At 54.4% G+C, this 18,348-nt stretch overlaps 2 protein-coding genes across 2 annotated transcripts in view; one reads left to right on the forward strand and one right to left on the reverse strand.

Moving 5' to 3' along the window:
• The window catches only part of PRRT1B (proline rich transmembrane protein 1B), a 596,855-nt gene that overhangs the window by 273,797 nt on the left and 304,710 nt on the right, over positions 1-18,348 (reverse strand). The window lies entirely within an intron of this gene.
• Positions 1-18,348, forward strand: part of MED27 (mediator complex subunit 27) — a 212,251-nt gene that overhangs the window by 171,718 nt on the left and 22,185 nt on the right. The window contains exons 5-6 of the mRNA XM_066366884.1: positions 4,726-4,833; positions 14,478-14,519. Coding sequence (XP_066222981.1) covers positions 4,726-4,833; positions 14,478-14,519 — 150 coding nt within the window. The remainder of the gene's footprint in view (positions 1-4,725; positions 4,834-14,477; positions 14,520-18,348) is intronic.

Here is an 18,348-nt window from a genome sequence, read left to right on the forward strand (position 1 = left end):
CTTCAGTGTGTTCTTTTGCCCCCTGAATTCCATCTTGAGAAACTTGAGAAATTACCAAGGCAGTTTATAAGTTAAAGTCAGCTAGACTTTGGGTTTTTTGTTTGTGGTGTTTTTTTTTTTCTTTTTTTTGTATTTTTCTGAAGTTGGAAATGGGGAGGCAGTCAAACAGACTCCCGCATGCGCCCGACCGGGATCCTCCCGGCACGCCCACCAGGGGGCGATGCTCTGCCCATCTGGGGCATTGCTCTGTTGCAACTAGAGCCATTCTAGCGCCTGAGGCAGAGGCCATGGGGCCATCCTCAGCACCCGGGCCAACTTTGCTCCAGTGGAGCCTTGGCTGCTGGAGGGGAAGAGAGAGACAGAGAGGAAGGAGAGGGGGAGGGGTGGAGAAGCAGATGGGTGCTTCTCCTGTGTGTCCTGGCCGGGAATCGAACCCGGGACTCCTGGAAACCAGGCCGACGCTCTACCACTGAGCCAACTGGCCAGGACTGTTTGTTTTTTAAGGGAACAATTGCTTGGTGGTCCTTGCTTACTAGCAAAGAGAGTTAAAATGTGCAGTTGCAAACAGTGGTCCTGTTGGCGGAGCCTATTCAAAGGCTATTAATTTCAGTGCTTTTAATTACAAAATCATAACTCAATTCCTCCCTCCCCCCCACCCCGTTCATCCTGCCAATAACGGCATGTGAGCTAGAGACGGGGTTGCTGTTCCTACTTTTGCAGTTTATGGGCATCCTGAACAGTGATTTCCTGTCGTATAAGCAATGACGCTTTAAATCAGGGATCGGGAACCTTTTTGGCGGAGAGAGCCGTGAACGCCACATATTTTAAAATGTAATTCCGTGAGAGCCATACAATATGTTTAACACTAAATACAAGTAAATGTGTGCATTTTATGTAAGACCAACACTTTTAAAGTACAATAAGTCTCTGAATTCTTTTTAATAACGTTGTTATGCTGTTGCTAACCAATGATGAATAAAGTACTTCTTACCATTAATGCGACTTCTGGTGCTGCATGGTTTTGCTGATGGCTTTGTAGTCTGGTTGATACGTGGTGAGGTTAAGCTTCATGCAGGCGTTGAGACTTCCATCCGTTAAACGTGATCGTAGGTTGGTCTTAACATTCTTTAGATGTGAGAAAGACTGCTCACATGCATACGTAGAGCCAAATATTGTCAGTACAGCAATACTCACACGCTGCAGTGTGTGGTATATGACGGGAAGCGCGACCCAAGTTTTGACAATCAGCTGGTCCTCGGGTTGAATTTTTTTCATTTCTCCCCACTTTTGTTTGCTCGCCAACTCTGCTTGCTGTCGTGCAAGTCTTTCCAAATCTTCATTCAGTAACTTGAACTTATTCACCCACACGTCTGAGGCCTTCAGGTCTGCAGTTTGTAGCTCAAAATCTCTGACAGAGACACCGGTGATGTAACTCAGGTTGGCGCTGTCGACTGCACACTTGTGTGGATGGGTGATGAACTTAAAAAGTCGAGTGTGCTCACGAAATTCTCCATAGCGTGCTTTGAATAACTGCAGGAGATTAGATGTGAAGCCCGCTAGCTGCTGGAGATCAAGATGTTGAGCAGGGTCACTTGCTGTGCATGCATCTTTAAACTCTCCCAATTTTTCAAAGTGTAGTAAATGACCTGTTTCAATGTCAGCAATGAGGAATTCTAGCTTGTTTTCAAATACAAACACTGTATTTCCAACGCCTTGCATTTTCATATCGAGCTAGTTCAGATGTTCAGTCATGTCCACGAGATAATAGAACTTCAGGAGCCACTCAGGATGCTCAACGTTTTTGACAACCTTCTTTTTTTATTTATTTATTCATTTTTAGAGAGGGAGAGAAGGGGGAGGAGCTGGAAGCATCAACTCCCATATGTGCCTTGACCAGGCAAGCCCAGGGTTTCGAACCGGCGACCTCAGCATTTCCAGGTCGACGCTTTATCCCCTGCGCCACCACAGGTCAGCTCAACGTTTTTCATTTCAAGAAAAGTCCAGATTTTGCTCAGACAAGCCGTGAAACGGCTGAGCACCTTCCCTCTTGACAACAAACACACATTGCTGTGCAGAAGCAGACCAGGATAATTATTCCCAACTTCATCCAGCAGTGTTTTAAACTGGAGATCATTTAAAGCTTGGGCAACAATAAAGTTGACCACCCGAATGACCAGTGACATCACCTCACCAAGCTGCTCACCACACATCTGAGCACAAAGCGCCTCCTGATGTAGGATGCAGTGAAAACTTAGGATGGGTCTCTTTTCATGTTCACAAAGAAGCGCTATGAATCCTCTGTTTTTCCCCACCATGCACAGAGCACCATCAGTACACACCAAAATAAGTTTATCCACCAGTAGATTTTTTTCTTTAGCGAACTCAGTGAAAGACTTGAATAAATCCTCCTCTCTTGTTGTCTCTCTCATAGGCAAAACAGCAAGACTTTCCTCAATAGTGTGTCACCGACAGCATACCTTGCAATCACGCTGAACTGGGATAAATGGCTTACATCTGTTGACTCATCCAAAGTGAGAGGAAAGAATGGTGCTGCATTTATGTCCTTCACTGGTGTTGCCTCAATTTGATTTGCCATCATGATGGTACGATTGTGAACAGTTCTTGCTGACAGAGGCATGTCTTTTATTCGTTAGATTATCTTGTCTTTATCCGAAAAGTCGTCAAAAAGTTCACTGGCAACATCAAGCATGAATATTTTGGCATACTCCCCATCTGTGAATGGCTTTCCGTTTCTCACAATTGCTAAAGCACCAGCAAAGCTAGCCGAATTCCAGTCACCTTGTTGGGTCCAAACACGGAGTTGCTGCTGACTAGCTTGCACTCTGCACAGTAGCTCTTGCCATGCTTTCTTCCTGCTGTCCCCGCTGGATATTTCGATGTAAATTTAGTATGGCATGTGTCGAAGTGCCGCTTTATATTTGACCATTTCATCGATGCAATTTTATCATTGCATATTAGACACACTGCAGAACCTGCTCTCTCCACAAAGGTGAATTCCTCTGTCCATTCCTGCTGAAAAGTACGATACTCCTCATCTTTTTTTCTTTTAGCAATCTTCTTCGTCAAAAAGGTTTCTGCAATTAGCTAGCTGACTACTTGATTAAAAGGAAGTTTACTTCCTGACCTCACAATGCCCCATGTACCTTACGCATTATCCAATAAAAATTTGGTGTTGTCCCGGAGGACAGCTGTGATTGGCTCCAGCCACCTGCAACCATGAACATGAGCGGTAGGAAATGAATGGATTGTAATACATGAGAATGTTTTATATTTTTAACATTATTTTTTTTATTAACAATTTGTCTGCGAGCCAGATGCAGCCATCAAAAGGGCCACATCTGGCTCACGAGCCATAGTTCCCCAACCCCTGCTCTAAATGTTATATGGTGTAGCGATAATTAAAAGTATATGCAGAAATATATCTATCGTACAGTTAGCAAAATAAGATGTTTTTGTAAACATTCTCTTAGATGTAAATAAACATCGTGCCTTTTCCTCCCCCCTGTTGAAGTTCTGCAGCATTTTAGGCACACAGAAACAGAGGCATCTCTCAGAACGAGAAGGTGCCGAAGAGACCGGGCACTGGGAACGTTCACTGAGACCCAGGACCAGTCAAGGGCAGGGGAGGTTGTTGTGGAGGGGTCGGGTGAACACGAGGAAAGGATGGCCAGGTTGACATCCCCGGAAACGGGCTGCATGTGGGAGTCACAGGGCAGGGACTGCTGTGTGTGGTGGAGGCGCTGTCCTGCTCAGACCAGCGGGGCCTGTCAGTCAGTTCTGTGAGGTCAGCCTCATTGGAACAGCCCGGACCCCGGACCCTGGGCCCTGGGCCCTGGGCGGGTCCGGTGCTGAGTCTCCCTCCAGGGTTTCATCTAGGAAAGGAAAGAAGAGGCTTGGCAACGTATCGGGAAGCTTACACGAGCCCCCCAGAGGAGAGGAGGGTGCCGTTGTGTTCCTATGCTGATGCTGCCCCAGCCAGCACAGCAGGGCTCCTTTCCCTGGCATGCTCACAGCTGCACTTTCCTCGGATTCTGTTGTTCTTTTTAATCCATATACTTTCTTAACATTCTAAAAGCACTTAAACGTATTTCCAGGATCATGTTTCGTTTTGGAGACAAGATTCAGCGACTCTTCCATTTACCTTCAGAATGTATTTGGTATTGCTCCTCCACTCCTGAGCAGCCATTATAAATCGCTAGTTCCACCGGGGTGTCTGCTGCCAGCCTTGAACCTCCGCTGTGCTGTCTGCCCTCCTGTGGTGCACAAGGGCCGTGGGACGTCACGTGGACACGTGCTCAGGAGTGCCGGACTCAGAGGCTAGGCTTTGAGGAAGATCATCTTAGGACAGAAGAAAGTAAAAGGCAATTTTACTGTATCCAGCAGGCAGTACATAGATGGAACTTGCCCTGAAAGTTTATAAGCCAAAATCATGAATCCACTCAGGGTGGTTAAACGAGTTGGGCCCCGCCCCGTCTTGAAGTGGTTGAGGAAGAACGTGTGTTGTTGGGAGTTTGTTCCTAAGCGCTTTGGGTGCTAGCGCAGGGGACACCCACCGTGCGCTCCCTCGTGCCCCCCTCCGTGTCCCCCGGTGCACCTCAGAAAAAGAGGGAGAGAGCCATCTGTCTCCTCATCGTTTTGCCCAACTTTGTGTGATTGGCATGTCTCTGTGTAAGTATTCACGCTTGCACGCGTGTGTTTTGACAGGTGACCTTGGGGAAGGTGTTGAAAGTGATCGTGGTCATGCGGAGCCTGTTCATTGATCGAACAATCGTGAAGGGGTACAGTGAAAACGTCTACACGGAAGACGGCAAGGTGAGTGCGGCGGCCTGTTGTGTTTCCCCTTGTCCTCCGTGCTCCACAGCAAGTGGCGTGGGTCCCAGATGCGTGCTGCTCGGCCCCGGCAACCGGAGCGGAGCTGATCTGCCCGCCTGCGTTTGTCAGCGTGGTGAACACTTTACACAAAACATCTCTCTCTCCCTTTGCATTTTTCATCAGCCTTCTGCTTTTTCCTCTAAGCTTTAGTTGAATTTCTAATTTATCGCCTTAGACCCCAGTTGCCTCATTAAACGTGTCTTCTGAGGAAATGGATTTTTTCTTTTTTCTTTTTCCTCGTCACTGCGCAGCACATCAATAGCCCAGGGTTCGGCATTTTGCTTTTCCTGGAACTGTGAGGAAAATTTGAGTTCGTTTGAGACGCAGGCTGCCGGCAGTTTCTTCCCGTGACGCTAACGAGCAGCCTCAGGAAGACACTGGCCCGCGGCAGCCCGTGGCACACACTGCGACGGAAGGAGGGAAGTGGTTTCCACGGGTGGCTGGCTGCATGGGAAGCTCACCCGTGTGAACCCCTCATTTCTCATGGCTGCACACTGTCCACGTGTCTCTGTCGAGAGCATCGGACGACGCTAATGGGAGCTGACAGCTTTAGTTCGTGTTCGCTCCAGGGTGTCGTGAGCACACGGCCAGAGATGCCCACCCGGACACTCCCTGGTCCTTCCCGCACCGGGGCTCTGTCCACCCTCTCTCCAGAGCGCCTTTCTCTTCCTGAGTCCCGTTCCAGTTTAAAAGTTAGTGCTAGCATTCACCACCCAACAGCCACATTATACCGAGGCTAGAATGTTCTTCCAAATAAAAGGCGGCACGTAGCCTGGCACACACCTGTTAGTGAGGCCTGACATTTCGGCTTTGAACACGTGAGCCGGCGTTTCCGCATCTCATGCTGATGTCCACTTGGGGAGCCACTGCCAAGCTCTTATCAGTCTTGCCACTGGTAGCAAAGCCTTCCTGAAGGAGAGATTCCTTATTCTTTTTGGGAAAACCAGAGTGTCTCTGGAGCCCATGTGGAGGATAAAGCAGGTAGCCGGCAGGCGTGCTCGCTCTGTGCGCCCCTCGTCACCCGGCGGCGGGGGTTCTAACCGGGGAGCCTCGCTCCTGAGCAGCAGCAGAGCGACGCTGGGCGTGGCTCCGTGGCCCAAGGCCCCGGCCGGAGGTCCTTCAGCGATGAGGTTCCTGTTATCTGTTCAAGGGTACGGCTCCCTGGTCTCCCTGGCGTGGGCCCGCCCCCGTTCGCGCAGACTCCCAAGTGAAGTGGAGAGGGAGGAGGCGTGCACTAGGCGCTGAGGCGGCCGTGCTGCGGGGCCCCAGAGTCTGGGTGCGGAGGGCGCAGGCTCTGGCTCTGCGGAAGGTCTTTCACATCCTGTTACTTGCCTGCCCCGGCCCGAGCACGTAGCCTTTTCCCACCTATAAATGCTAACTAGTACTTTCTTTTTCATTCTGCACTTAAAACAGGGAGTTAGAAACGAGTCTCCTGTGTGCGCTGGCCTTTCCCTCCCTCCCTCCCTCCCTCCGCTCGGCTGCGGCAGGTGGTTCCGCACGCGGTCTGCGCTAGATTCCCGCATTCCCGGGCCTCCTCTCCGCCCATGCCGCTCGGCCCCTCTCATCACCCTGTGGTTTCGTGTGTCACCCACACCTTATCCTCCTCCATGCGCTCAGACTCAGCCTGTCCCACGCGGAGCTCGTCACCCTGTGGTTTCGTGTGTCACCCACACCTTATCCTCCTCCATGCGCTCAGACTCAGCCTGTCCCACGCGGAGCTCGTCATCTCCTGCCCCAGCCTCAGTTTCCACCCGTGGTTCATTGTCCTGGTTAACGGGACCCCGTGGAATTGCACGGGCCCCCCTCCTGAGCATCCCTCCAGCTGCTCCCTCCTGTCCTCCTCCCCTCGTGCAGGCCCACTGCCTCTCACCCGTCCCCGCGCTGCGCCGCTCACGTCTCGTCTCCATCTCGCCTCCCGTCTCACTTCCCCGCAGTCCGCCCGTCGTTCGGCTCCCAGCGCCGTCTTCCTGAGCAGGATGTCCTGCTCTTTGCCCTCTTCCCGCTGCCCAAAGCAGGAAAGGAGGGTGTGCACAGATGTCAGGCACAACGCAGCCTGTGCTCAGAAACGGGCACTTGCTCCTCGTCCACCTGCTAAACACTGAGTGTCCCCTTCCCTCTCGTCCTGTCCTGTTTTCCCAGGGGCCCCTCGGGTGAGCGCAGGCTCTGGAGACGACAGGCTTGGGTGTGCCTCTGCTTACGGCACAAATTATCCTCATCAGCATGTCCACAGCACTCTGAACAATCGTTTTCTCTAGCTAGAATTAGTACGTCACGGTTATTTCTTTACATGTCTATCTTGCAATTAATAACAGTACTAGCAGTGCCGCCTATGTTAGTGTGGTAGGCACTGTGCTGAGGCAGACTTTGCCTACAGTGGCTTTTGGATCCTAGACTCGCCTTCCAGATGAGGAGACTGAGACCTAGAACAGCAAAGTGACTTGCCTGCAGGCGTACCCAGCCAGGTCTCAAACCTCCTGAGGGCCCAGGCTCTATCCCGGGACTTTCCCCCGAGGACAGACCTCAGTGCCCGGGACACAGAAGCCCAACAACGTGGCAGGGTGATGAGAAGCCGACTTGGGGTGTGAAAGTGCTTTTGCTGGACTAGGAAAGTGGAGAATGAAAAATGAGTGGTGGGAGCTAATGGGAGCAGCAGGAAATGAAGGCGTGAGTGAATTGGAGATGAAAGGACGCGTACCCATGCGGACACACGTGTTTCCCCGTGAGCACATAGCATGGGCTCCACGCATCAGAAAGAACGCGTGTGTCTGGGAACCTGCAGCCCACCGCAGTTCCCATCACCAAGGAGACGCGTCCCCATCAGCACTGCAGACGCTGTCCTGGTGCGAGCAGGGCCCGCACGCCAGGCACAGCCAGACTGAGGGCCGAGCCGCTTGGCATCTGAAAGCGACGTCAGCCACATTTAGCAGAGCAGCTCTCAGACGACGGCTCTGCCCAGCATCTCGATTAGCCCCCTTTCTTTCAGAGCACTTTAGGAGCAATAAAAATAAAACCACGCAGCCATTCTGAGTGGTCTACTTTGAGTACTGATCCTGGTATACGTGAACGTAAATATATCCACACACGGCTACATTAGTGCTGTCAGTGTGCTGAGATGTCTAGCCTACCCCAGATAAAATGTAACGTGTGGAAGGAGCCCTTCACTCCCGAGCTGTGGTCTCCACGGCAGACTGCTGCCTGCAGCATTGCTGCTCCCTCCGGGGAGCCGCCTGCAGCCGCCAGCCAGCGCCCAAGCCACGGCCTGCGCGCTTGCTGCAGTCTGGGCGCTGACACTGTGGGTGTGGCTTGGGAAGCCCTGGGTTTCCAGGCTCTGAGCTGGGTGTGCAGTCATCCATGTCCTCCAGACCCAGAGCGGCCGGCACATTCTGGAAGGCTCCCTGTCCCCTGGCTGCGGGCGCGGCCCAGCCCCACCCCACCTCGCCCCACCTCCCAGACCTGGCAGCCAGTGTGCCCACCAGAGTCCCAGCAGGCTGCCCCTGCGCAGTAGCAGTGACCACCAGCACCCCCATCCCCCTGTCTCCTCTCCTGGGGTGCATCTTTTTTATACCAACCACCAGTAGACTGATCCCTCAAATAAAATATAAAAGTGCTTTTAAGAGTTACCAACCTCAGGCCCTGAGCAAGTGGCTCAGCGGATAGCACGTCATCCAGGTGCACCGAGGTCGTGGGTTCCATCCCTGGTCAGGGCAGGTACAGGAAGCAAACAGTGAGTGCACAGCTGAGGGGAACAGGAGAGAGTTGGTGCTTCTCTCTCCCTTCTCTCCTCTCTCTCTCTCTCTCTCTCTCTCTCTCTCGTACCCCCTTCTTCTCTCTCCCTCCCCCACCCTCCAAATCAATGAGAGAATAAAAAAATTTAAAAAAAACTCACCAGCTGTGATCGGGAGGTGGAGGAGCCATGACTCAGCAGGTTACAGCCAGGGCCAGCTGAGTACCTGGCCATTGTCCTGAGTTCACACCACAGGCCTAACTGAGAAGATATAAGTGTCTCTGTTGAATATACCTTTTTAGGGGATTCAGGTTATGTTAATGCTATAGCTTCATTAATTACCCCATATCAATTAAAGAAGAAAAAAAAAGGCTGCTCTTAGCCTCCTAGCCTAGGAGAGGAAAGAAATCGTGGAATCAAAGGGAACCTTCAAAGACAGCCAGCGCTGTCTCCAGGGTGATTTCTGATCCCCACATCCCTCCCACTTCAAAGTTGGGGTGGGGGTGTGTTTGGGTCAGGAAGCGTGAATCTGATTTCTCTAATAAGTGTTGGCATCAGCCCCGTTTGATATTAGATGCAGGGAACATTTTGATTTGTTATAGCCTTTGAAATTGTTCAGACGACCTTCAGAAAAAACGGCCTCTTGTTACTTACAGGGGGAGAAGGAGGGCATGGCTGAGGAAGGGGAATCCGATTTAATTCGCATGTGGAGGATGCCCTGAAATGGTGCTTTCGGCAGCTTTTTTAGTAACAAATGTATGTCCTGATTGAAAGTGAAAAGTTCAGGACTAACAGACCTGGAACACTGCCTTCTTTGGTGAAACTTGGTTCCCCTTTCGCTCTCCCGGGGAGGGTGGGCGGAGCGGGAGGCAGAGAGACAGACTCCGGCATGCGCCTGATTGGGATCCACCCGGCACGCCCACCAGGGGCCGTTGCTCTGCCCATCTGGGGCGTTGCTCTGTTCAACCAGAGCCATTCGAGTGCCTGGGGCGGAGGCCATGGAGCCATCCTCATCCTCAGTGCCCGGGCCAACTTTGCTCCCATGGAGCCTTGGCTGCAGGAGGAGAGGGGAAGAGAGACATCGAGAGAAAGGGGAGGGGTGGAGAAGCAGATGGGTGCCTTTCCTATGTGCCCTGACTGGGAATCGAACCTGGGACTTCCACATGCTAGGCTGATGCTCTGCCACTGAGCCAACCAGCCAGGGCAGAAGTTTGTGGTTTGAGAATGTGGATAACCATGGAGAATCCACCCCATGCCTGGTCTATAGCACTCAGACCCTGCAGATGCATCGCCTTATGACCTTGCAAGAGGAAGCTACTAACAAAAGTTTCTCAAAAGCTGAAGCCCCCTGCGAGGCTTACAAATTTTATTTGGAAGTGTCAATTTTAGATAATTTATAGTTCACTGTACTATTTTTGGACATGAAGAATTGATAACTTTCCGATAAGCTGCCAACACTTTCCCTTGCTGCTAACTGGATTTCAGTGGGGTGGTCGGCACAGCTGCAGGCCTGGAAGCACGTTTGTCATGTTGGAGTTTGCAAGAGAAGAGTGCTTCCTGATCATCTGGGACAGCTCTGGGGGGTGGGGGTGCCTGCGAGTCACCCTCCCGCGTGGATGCCAGGGTGCGAGCTGGGCCTCCAGAGACAGCCTGGGATCCCGTGCCCACCACACAGTAGCTCTGTGACGTCAGGCAAGCTGCTCAACTCTGAGCCTCAGTTTCTCCAGCTGGGAGTTGGAGGATTTAAAGAGATAACACGGGTGCAGAGCGGGCTGGATGCGTCGTCGTCAGGAGGAGGCACCTGCCTCTGGCTGTGGCGGAGGTTGTGGTGGTGGCGGTGGCCATCGTGGTCCTTGTACGTTGGGTCATTCTGATCTTCCTTTTCAGTCAGAGAATGTCAGAGTCGTGGTCGTCACTCATTCTTCCTGAGCCTGGAGAGGGTGTTCGGTGTTCCACTGGTTGACCTGGGAGCGGGGAGTCTGCGTGGGCGCGGCTGGTCCTCGGTGGAGCCCAGACCGTGTTCCTGCTGCCGAAACGCTCAGCCAGTCCTCAGAGTCCGAAGGCCACTCCCAGGACCCTGTTTCCAGCCACCAGTTCCATTTTGAGAGCTTTCTGGTGCTTGTCCAGAATACTGTGGGGTGCCTCGCTTTCTTTTTCCTGACCCTGTAGTTCAGAATAATTTCTCAGTCGTCCGGCTGCAAGTTGGCGGCTTCCAGAACACTCGGCCTGCAGACCGCAGCCAGCAGAACGGTCAGCCCTGCCGCCTTGGCAGCAGATGAGCTGAGACTGATGAATATTCACTCGGGTCAGTCCCGGCTCCCTGAAATGAATTTCCAAAACCTTCCTGGCCCCGAGGAGAGGCAGGGCACCGACCCCAGAACCCCCGCTTAAACGGCTCTCTCTGGCGTAACTCGAGCAGAAAATGCAGGGCAAGCTGCCTGCTGTGCCTTCGCGGCACAATCGGAACCCGTTGTTACCGATCTCTTTCTCTCCCGTGTGGACCTGGTAAATGGGGCGTATTGTCCAACGTCTTCCTGTCCCAGACGGTCCGAACCGTTCCCTGGGGTCCTGGATAATCTATTTACACCACCTTTCAAAGAGAGCAGCTCGCAGGCCCTGGCCGGTTGGCTCAGCGGTAGAGCGTCGGCCTAGCGTGCGGAGGACCCGGGTTCGATTCCCGGCCAGGGCACACAGGAGAAGCGCCCATTTGCTTCTCCACCCCTCTGCCGCACTTTCCTCTCTGTCTCTCTTCCCCTCCCGCAGCCAAGGCTCCATTGGAGCAAAGATGGCCCGGGCGCTGGGGATGGCTCTGTGGCCTCTGCCTCAGGCGCTAGAGTGGCTCTGGTCGCAACATGGCGACGCCCAGGATGGGCAGAGCATCGCCCCTGGTGGGCAGAGCGTTGCCCCTGGTGGGCGTGCCGGGTGGATCCCGGTCGGGCGCATGCGGGAATCTGTCTGACTGTCTCTCCCTGTTTCCAGCTTCAGAAAAATGGAAAAAAAAAAAAAAAAATCAAAGAGAGCAGCTCGCCCACCATAAATGAGCACGGCGTGTCAGAGAGGCCTCTGCAGGCTGGGGGGTCCGGCTTTAATTAAACCTGCGTATTTCTCTCCGTTTGACTTTCCTGTTAAAACGTTTGACAGTGCTGAAGGTTTTCTTAAAAGAATTTCATCTTTTGAGTAAACACCGTAACGTTCCCACCTACACGCAGTCTCTTCCTTCTCCTGTGTCCCTGTGCCCGTGGCCCCGTGTCTGCGTCTCGGCGCGCCCTGGCTGGTGGGAGTGGGCAGGAAGACTGCGCAGTGGGGAACCGCAGGGGAAGCCGCGGTGGGCGTGGAACGGCAGGAGAGCTGGGCGGTTCCAAGGTCAGGCGTGGACGTTGCTCTTCCTAAAATGTAGGTTTAGAGTCTTTGTCAGCTCGGCAGTGACTTGGCAGAACCAAAGGCTCAGAGCGTTCACTCAGGGATCATCTCTGGAGAGTCCTTAAGGCTGCACTGCCTAAGCCCAGGGCTAAGGTGCTGCACTAAGAACAGACAGGCTCTGGACAGGACCTACGCCCCCGCCCCCCACGGTGACCACCTGCCCAGCGGGACTGCTCTGCTGCGGAACCGATTAGGTAGGGAATGCATTTCATGTTTCTTCTGAGGTTTCCTTCAGACTCATCTGGAAGTAACATGTCACTTGTCCCCCTAGAAATTGCTAACCTGTCCAATTAAAATTCTAATACCTAAAGATTTTTTTTTAATTCTTACCCCGTCAATTGGCTTCCTGGTGGACAGGGACTGAAAATCGACACCCTCTTTCTGGAGCGCTGTCTCGCCAGAAAGGAGAGGGGCACTCGGGGCTTCTGTGGAAATCCAGGAAGGGGGTGGTGCCGGCCACGGGGGTGGGGAAGGGGGGGTTGAATGCACGTTCAGTCAGTCGGAGCTCCCCGTGATGTTTCCTGACTTCAGTTGGCTAAACCTCCTCTCTGCGGAGGCCTTGAGTCACCTTAACCTCCCTACTTGCTGCCCTGGAGGGTTTTGGACACGGTGAAGTTTGTGTAACACTAACTGTGAGCAGGAAGAGGCTGGGAAAACTGGGTATGTGTCTGTTCACAGCTCATAAGAACTCTTTTCAGAAAGCTAAGTTTTGGTATTTTCCTTAGAACAGAACTGTCCCCCTCAAATGTGATACTCCACTTCCTGTATTAGCCCTCCCCATCTTACAGAACCCTCCCCATCTTACAGGGCCCTCCCCATCTTACAGGGTCCTCCCCGTCTTACAGAACCCTCCCCATCTTACAGAACCCTCCCCATCTTACAGGGTCCTCCCCGTCTTACAGAACCCTCCCCGTCTTACAGGGCCCTCCCCGTCTTACAGAACCCTCCCCGTCTTACAGAGTCCTCCCCGTCTTACAGAACCCTCCCCGTCTTACAGGGCCCTCCCCGTCTTACAGAGCCCTCCCCGTCTTACAGGGCCCTCCCCGTCTTACAGGGCCCTCCCCGTCTTACAGGGCCCTCCCCATCTTACAGGGCCCTCCCCGTCTGATCGCTGCGGGACTCCAGGGGTTCCAGGGTCAATACCACGACAGGCAGGCCTGAACAGCCACCTCTCAGGTTTCTGCCTGACCACTGGCCAGCCCCAAGGGCAGGTTCCACGAGGCCCATTGGCCAGAGGTTCCAATTTGTTCAGCTCGAACTCATGGACTGGAGTTGACTCTCCAGTGCCAGGGGACGTGCCAGGTCCCCTTTCCATCTGCGCCAGCCCTGGGCACTGCCAGCCCTGCTCGGGGTTGTTCTTGCCCTTTGTTCTCAGGATGGTAGGAGGGCGCTGATGTGGTCCATCGTGCAGACCAGTAAGACCAGAGTGCTTTCGGTACAGGACCAAGTGAGCCAGGGGAGGCCTGTTTGCTCTAGCCCCACCCGCATTTTGTCCTATGTGTGATGTAGGTGCCCTAGACCAGAGGGTTCGCCAGACCACCCCTCACAGCTACTCTGGACAGCACCCCTGAAACAGCCCAATGGACGCCCCTCCACCCGCCTAACCTACACCTCAGGCACTCGAGCGGAGACGCCTGGGCATCTGTCTGAAAAAACAGAAGGATTCCCAGGGCTTCTGGTGCCAGCCACATCTGGGCACTGTCAGGCGGGACCGTCTGGGAGGGGCTCTGCAGATTCCCCTGGGTGGTTGGACGGCTCGGAGCCATGGTCTGTCCTGTGGAGAGTGGGGCTGTCCCCGGGATCCGCCCTGTGGGCTTGTTCCGGGCGCTCAGGGACAGTGCGTGTGGAGGCCAGAGCGGCGCTGGTGTGGCGCAGGTGCTGGCCTGCTGGGAGCTCTCCTCTGCTCAGCGGAGACCGCCAGTGCCTGCAGTGGGCCGGGGCCCAGCCCAGGACAGCAGACACATACACACAGACGTGTCGGGCGGTTTCAGATGCCGCGACAACTTAAGTGGCTTGAAAGGACGAGAAGGCAACAGTGTGGGAGTGACTTCTCAGAGCAGCTGGGAAACGTGTCTCCAAGAAGGAGACCCGGAAAAGCAGTCTAGGCAAGGGCGCCACCAGCGCGAAGGTCCTGACACAGGACTGGCTGTGGCCCCTCAGTGGAGCAGAACTGTGGCCGGGGTCAAGGTGAGGCGCGAGCAAGGGGCCCGGGTTGCGTGGGCTCGAATGCAGCGCGGGCCTCGAGCCAACCGCTCTGACCCTCCGCCCAGACCGCCAGCAGCCCGGTAGGAGAGGCACCCATGCAGGACGTGGGGCCCTTACAGCCCCATGCTCTGTAATCATGGCTTTTTGTTCGCGCCTAATAACAGTAGTTAAGAGTGTCGCCGTCAAGTTTGGGTTCTGAAATGGACACTGACGGTACTTCTTTCTCTCTCCCCAGCTGGATATCTGGTCCAAGTCTAACTATCAAGTGTTCCAGAAGGTAAGGCGTGCTTTTTTGCTTTTCACTTAAGAGGCAAGTAAGGGACATATAAGGACTTTGAGGTGTAATCATGGGTCTTTAATCCCGGCCCTTTTAAAAAGTGAGGAAAGCCGGACACAGGGGCTGCTCACTGCGTGATCTGTGTGCGTGACGGTCTGGGAAAGACTCCCGGGGAGAAGCCAGCTTGGGGGCCGCGGTGGGAGCGAGCAGGGGGCTGTCCCCAGGGGACACGCGGGAGCAGGGCTGGGGATGGCCGGCGTCCATATCTCGACTGTGATGGTGATCACACAGCCGTGTATGTTCCAAAACCAGTGGATTGTGTACTGATGAAAGGTGAGTTTTGTCTATGTAAATTACACCTTTTAAAAAAAAAATCAGAGGCTTTTGAGTTGTTTCCAGTGCAACCCGCAGATGCTGTACTCCATTTCTCAGAGCCCTGTGGGCCACGCAAGTCCTCGGGGACGGCGAGGGAGGCAGGCTGCCCCCCCCCCTCATCCCCACTTCACAGTCTGGTGGCCTTTTTCAGATGCTGGGCTTCCTCATGAGTACCGTTTGGGAAATGAAGTGTAACTAGAAGCACTCCACTTCCCAGCTCCTAGTGGCAGAAGGGCCCCTCCCTGAACCTGGACCCACTCCGCACCTGAGCTGTTAGGGTCCCACGCCCCAGCCCCCCCAGCACGCGGGCCAGTTCCCCGCGGGGCACCCCTTTTCTTCTCGTCCATCCTCCCGCTCGGCTCCCATCCCGCGTGCAGATAATGAAGTTGGTTGTAATTTCACTCATTGCCTCATCAAGGTCAACAGTTGCGTGCTGGGCCCTCGGCCATGGGCCGGCACTGTGCCAGCTGTGGGGAACACGGGGGGCGGGGGGACAAGCGTGCAGTAAGATAGCTCCGGTCGCTCCTGGGGGCTGCAGTCAGAGCAGATCGGGTCGTCACAGGAGGCGGGCTTTCGAGGCAGAATCTAACCTGAAACAGGAGGCATGAGAAGGGGCCAGCCACCTGAACAGCCACGGGGCGAGGTTCCCGGCCATGGCAGCAGCAGCCCGGGCCTTGTGCTGGGGGCCTGTGCGGTTGGGACGCGCCGGCCCGGAGGGAACGCGGGGGTGGGGGTGGGGGTGGGGGTGGGGTGGGGGCGGGGTCTCTGGGACCTGGTACAGAACTTGCAGGTTACTCTCAGTTCAATGAGAAGCCATTGGAGGGATGGATGTGGAGGAGGGACGTGATTCTGAGAGTTGGACCCACGTTCTTCCCGCTGAATGAAGAGTGTGCCCAAGGTGCAGCGGGTGACTTGCTAGAGAGCACGGCCTTGCTTTCCATCGAGGTGAAGTGCATATAATGGTAACCATTTTAGGGTAAACAGTCCATGGGGTTTAGTACCTACACAGAGTTGTGGAACCACCACCTCTATCTATATAGTTCCGAAACGTGTTCATCACCCCAAAGTAGACCTCGTACCGTTGAGCAGTGAGCCGGAGGCTTTGTATCAGAGGAGCGCAGTGGACCAGCCCTGCAGCCGCGTTGAGCTGCACCTGATTCCCGCTGTTCCTGGGCCGTCTACAGGGAGCAAGGGACAGGTGCCTGCCACTGGGGGGAATGATGTGGTGGGGGGTGCCCTAACTCAGTACCACACAGTTAGGGACCTGTGACGCATTAAAATGGCATGATCTCATCACAGCTGAACACGCTGTGCTAACCTTGGGTTGAATCCTGAAACAGAAAGGAGATTTTTATGGAAAAACTGGTGAAATCCAAATAAACCCTGGGGATTAGTTAATAAGGGGGGCCAGTATTTTGGTTGTGACGGTGTTTTGGTTGTGACGATTGTGCCAGGTAGTGGGAGGTGTTGGCGGTGAGGGAACTGGAGGAGGCGTGTATAGAGCTGTGGACCATCTTCCCAGCCTCTCTGTAAGTGTAAGGCTAGTCCAGATTTACAGGTCATTTAAAAAAGAAGATCCTAGTCCTGACTCTCGTGACACTGCCTCCTCCCGCTCAACCAGCCGCCCGCCCTGGCCTGGAGCCTGGGGGAGAAGCATGTGGTCACGTGTGGGCCGCTGTGCAGGCGGCTGTGTGTGGCTCCTGGCGCCCTCCCTCAGGTGACCAGCCCGGAGGCCGCCATGTGCGCGAGGTCTCGTCTCGAGTGCTGCCTTTGCCCATGTGGACTCGTGGACTGCTCCTGTCCCTGTCCCAGCAGCTGGGTGACCACGTGGACTCGTGGACTGCTCCTGTCCCTGTCCCAGCAGCTGGGTGACCACGTGGACTCGTGGACGGCTCCTGTCCCTGTCCCAGCAGCTGGGTGACCACGTGGGCTTGTGGACTGCTCCTGTCCCTGTCCCAGCAGCTGGGTGACCACGTGGACTCGTGGACTGCTCCTGTCCCTGTCCCAGCAGCTGGGTGACCACGTGGACTCGTGGACTGCTCCTGTCCCTGTCCCAGCAGCTGGGTGACCACGTGGACTCGTGGACTGCTCCTGTCCCTGTCCCAGCAGCTGGGTGACCACGTGGACTCGTGGACGGCTCCTGTCCCTGTCCCAGCAGCTGGGTGACCACGTGGACTCGTGGACTGCTCCTGTCCCTGTCCCAGCAGCTGGGTGACCACGTGGACTCGTGGACTGCTCCTGTCCCTGTCCCTGTCCCAGCAGCTGGGTGACCACGTGGACTCGTGGACTGCTCCTGTCCCTGTCCCTGTCCCAGCAGCTGGGTGGCCACGTGGACTCGTGGACTGCTCCTGTCCCTGTCCCAGCAGCTGGGTGACCACGTGGACTCGTGGACTGCTCCTGTCCCTGTCCCAGCAGCTGGGTAAAAACATTCTCAGGAGAGAGAACGTGGTCACTCTCTGCCTCTCTCACTCACACTGAGGAGCGTTAGAGCAGCTGGGAGGTGCTTTCACCCCTGGATTATCTCAGTGTCCTCTGCGCTGTCACAGTGAGGAGCGCACACAAGGAGGTGATGACCCAGGGCCTGAGCACCACTGACCCGTGATCTGCTGTTTCAACAAGGGACAGTCCCCATTATCATACCCGTCGGGGTGGGGGGCGTGTCTGTTTCCTCTGCATAGAGCGTTTAGTGTTCTGTGTAGTAGTGAGTGTTTCGAATGCAAGCAGGTTTGATCAGGAAGTCACAAGACATGTGAAGCACAGATTTGGAGAGACGGTGCTGTATTTTTATCCCACCTCCCCTAAAAATAACACTCTTTTTATTTGTCTAAAACTTGCAGACACTGACGGAAACAGTGTTGAAAACCTGGTATCAGTCTAGTTGGAGGGGTTTGGGGGCACCTGCCAGTTCCTTCCTTGCTGCTTGCGTACCGTGTTTGGAGCGGCACAAACAGGTGAATTTGTAGGGGTGGTGATTTTTTCTCAGCTGGTGAATAACGGCACATTACCCGTATTCGTGCAGAACCCTTTCTGAGATTCTCCTATCCTCCCTACCGTCACCTGTTCATAACCGATTGACTTGACGTCCAATAACGACCCATGCTAGATTAAAGGACCAGAGTGTGGGGACAGGTGACAGTGCTTTCTGATGAGCGCTGAGGGCAGGTGACGCTGAAATCCTTTCCCTTCCCCAAGGCAGGTGAGCCATGGCGGGGGGCTGAAGAGCCCTCGCCTCCCCATGACAACATCTCGTCGGGCTGTCAGATTACCGAGTGTGCTGGGAATACTGTAGTGCCGAATTAAGCTTGATCCTTTATCAATAAAGCTTTCACCTAACTATAGTCACATGGAAAAGGTGTGGGATTTTGTTGTTGTTTTCTAAAGTCTGTCTTACGTGACGGTGCGTGGGAAGCAGTCTGTGGAGAGGGTGGGGACTGAGCGAGGGGTCGTCGGGTGG

Source organism: Saccopteryx leptura, chromosome 2 (assembly GCF_036850995.1).
Source record: "Saccopteryx leptura isolate mSacLep1 chromosome 2, mSacLep1_pri_phased_curated, whole genome shotgun sequence".
In the NCBI taxonomy this organism is placed as follows: domain Eukaryota; kingdom Metazoa; phylum Chordata; class Mammalia; order Chiroptera; family Emballonuridae; genus Saccopteryx; species Saccopteryx leptura.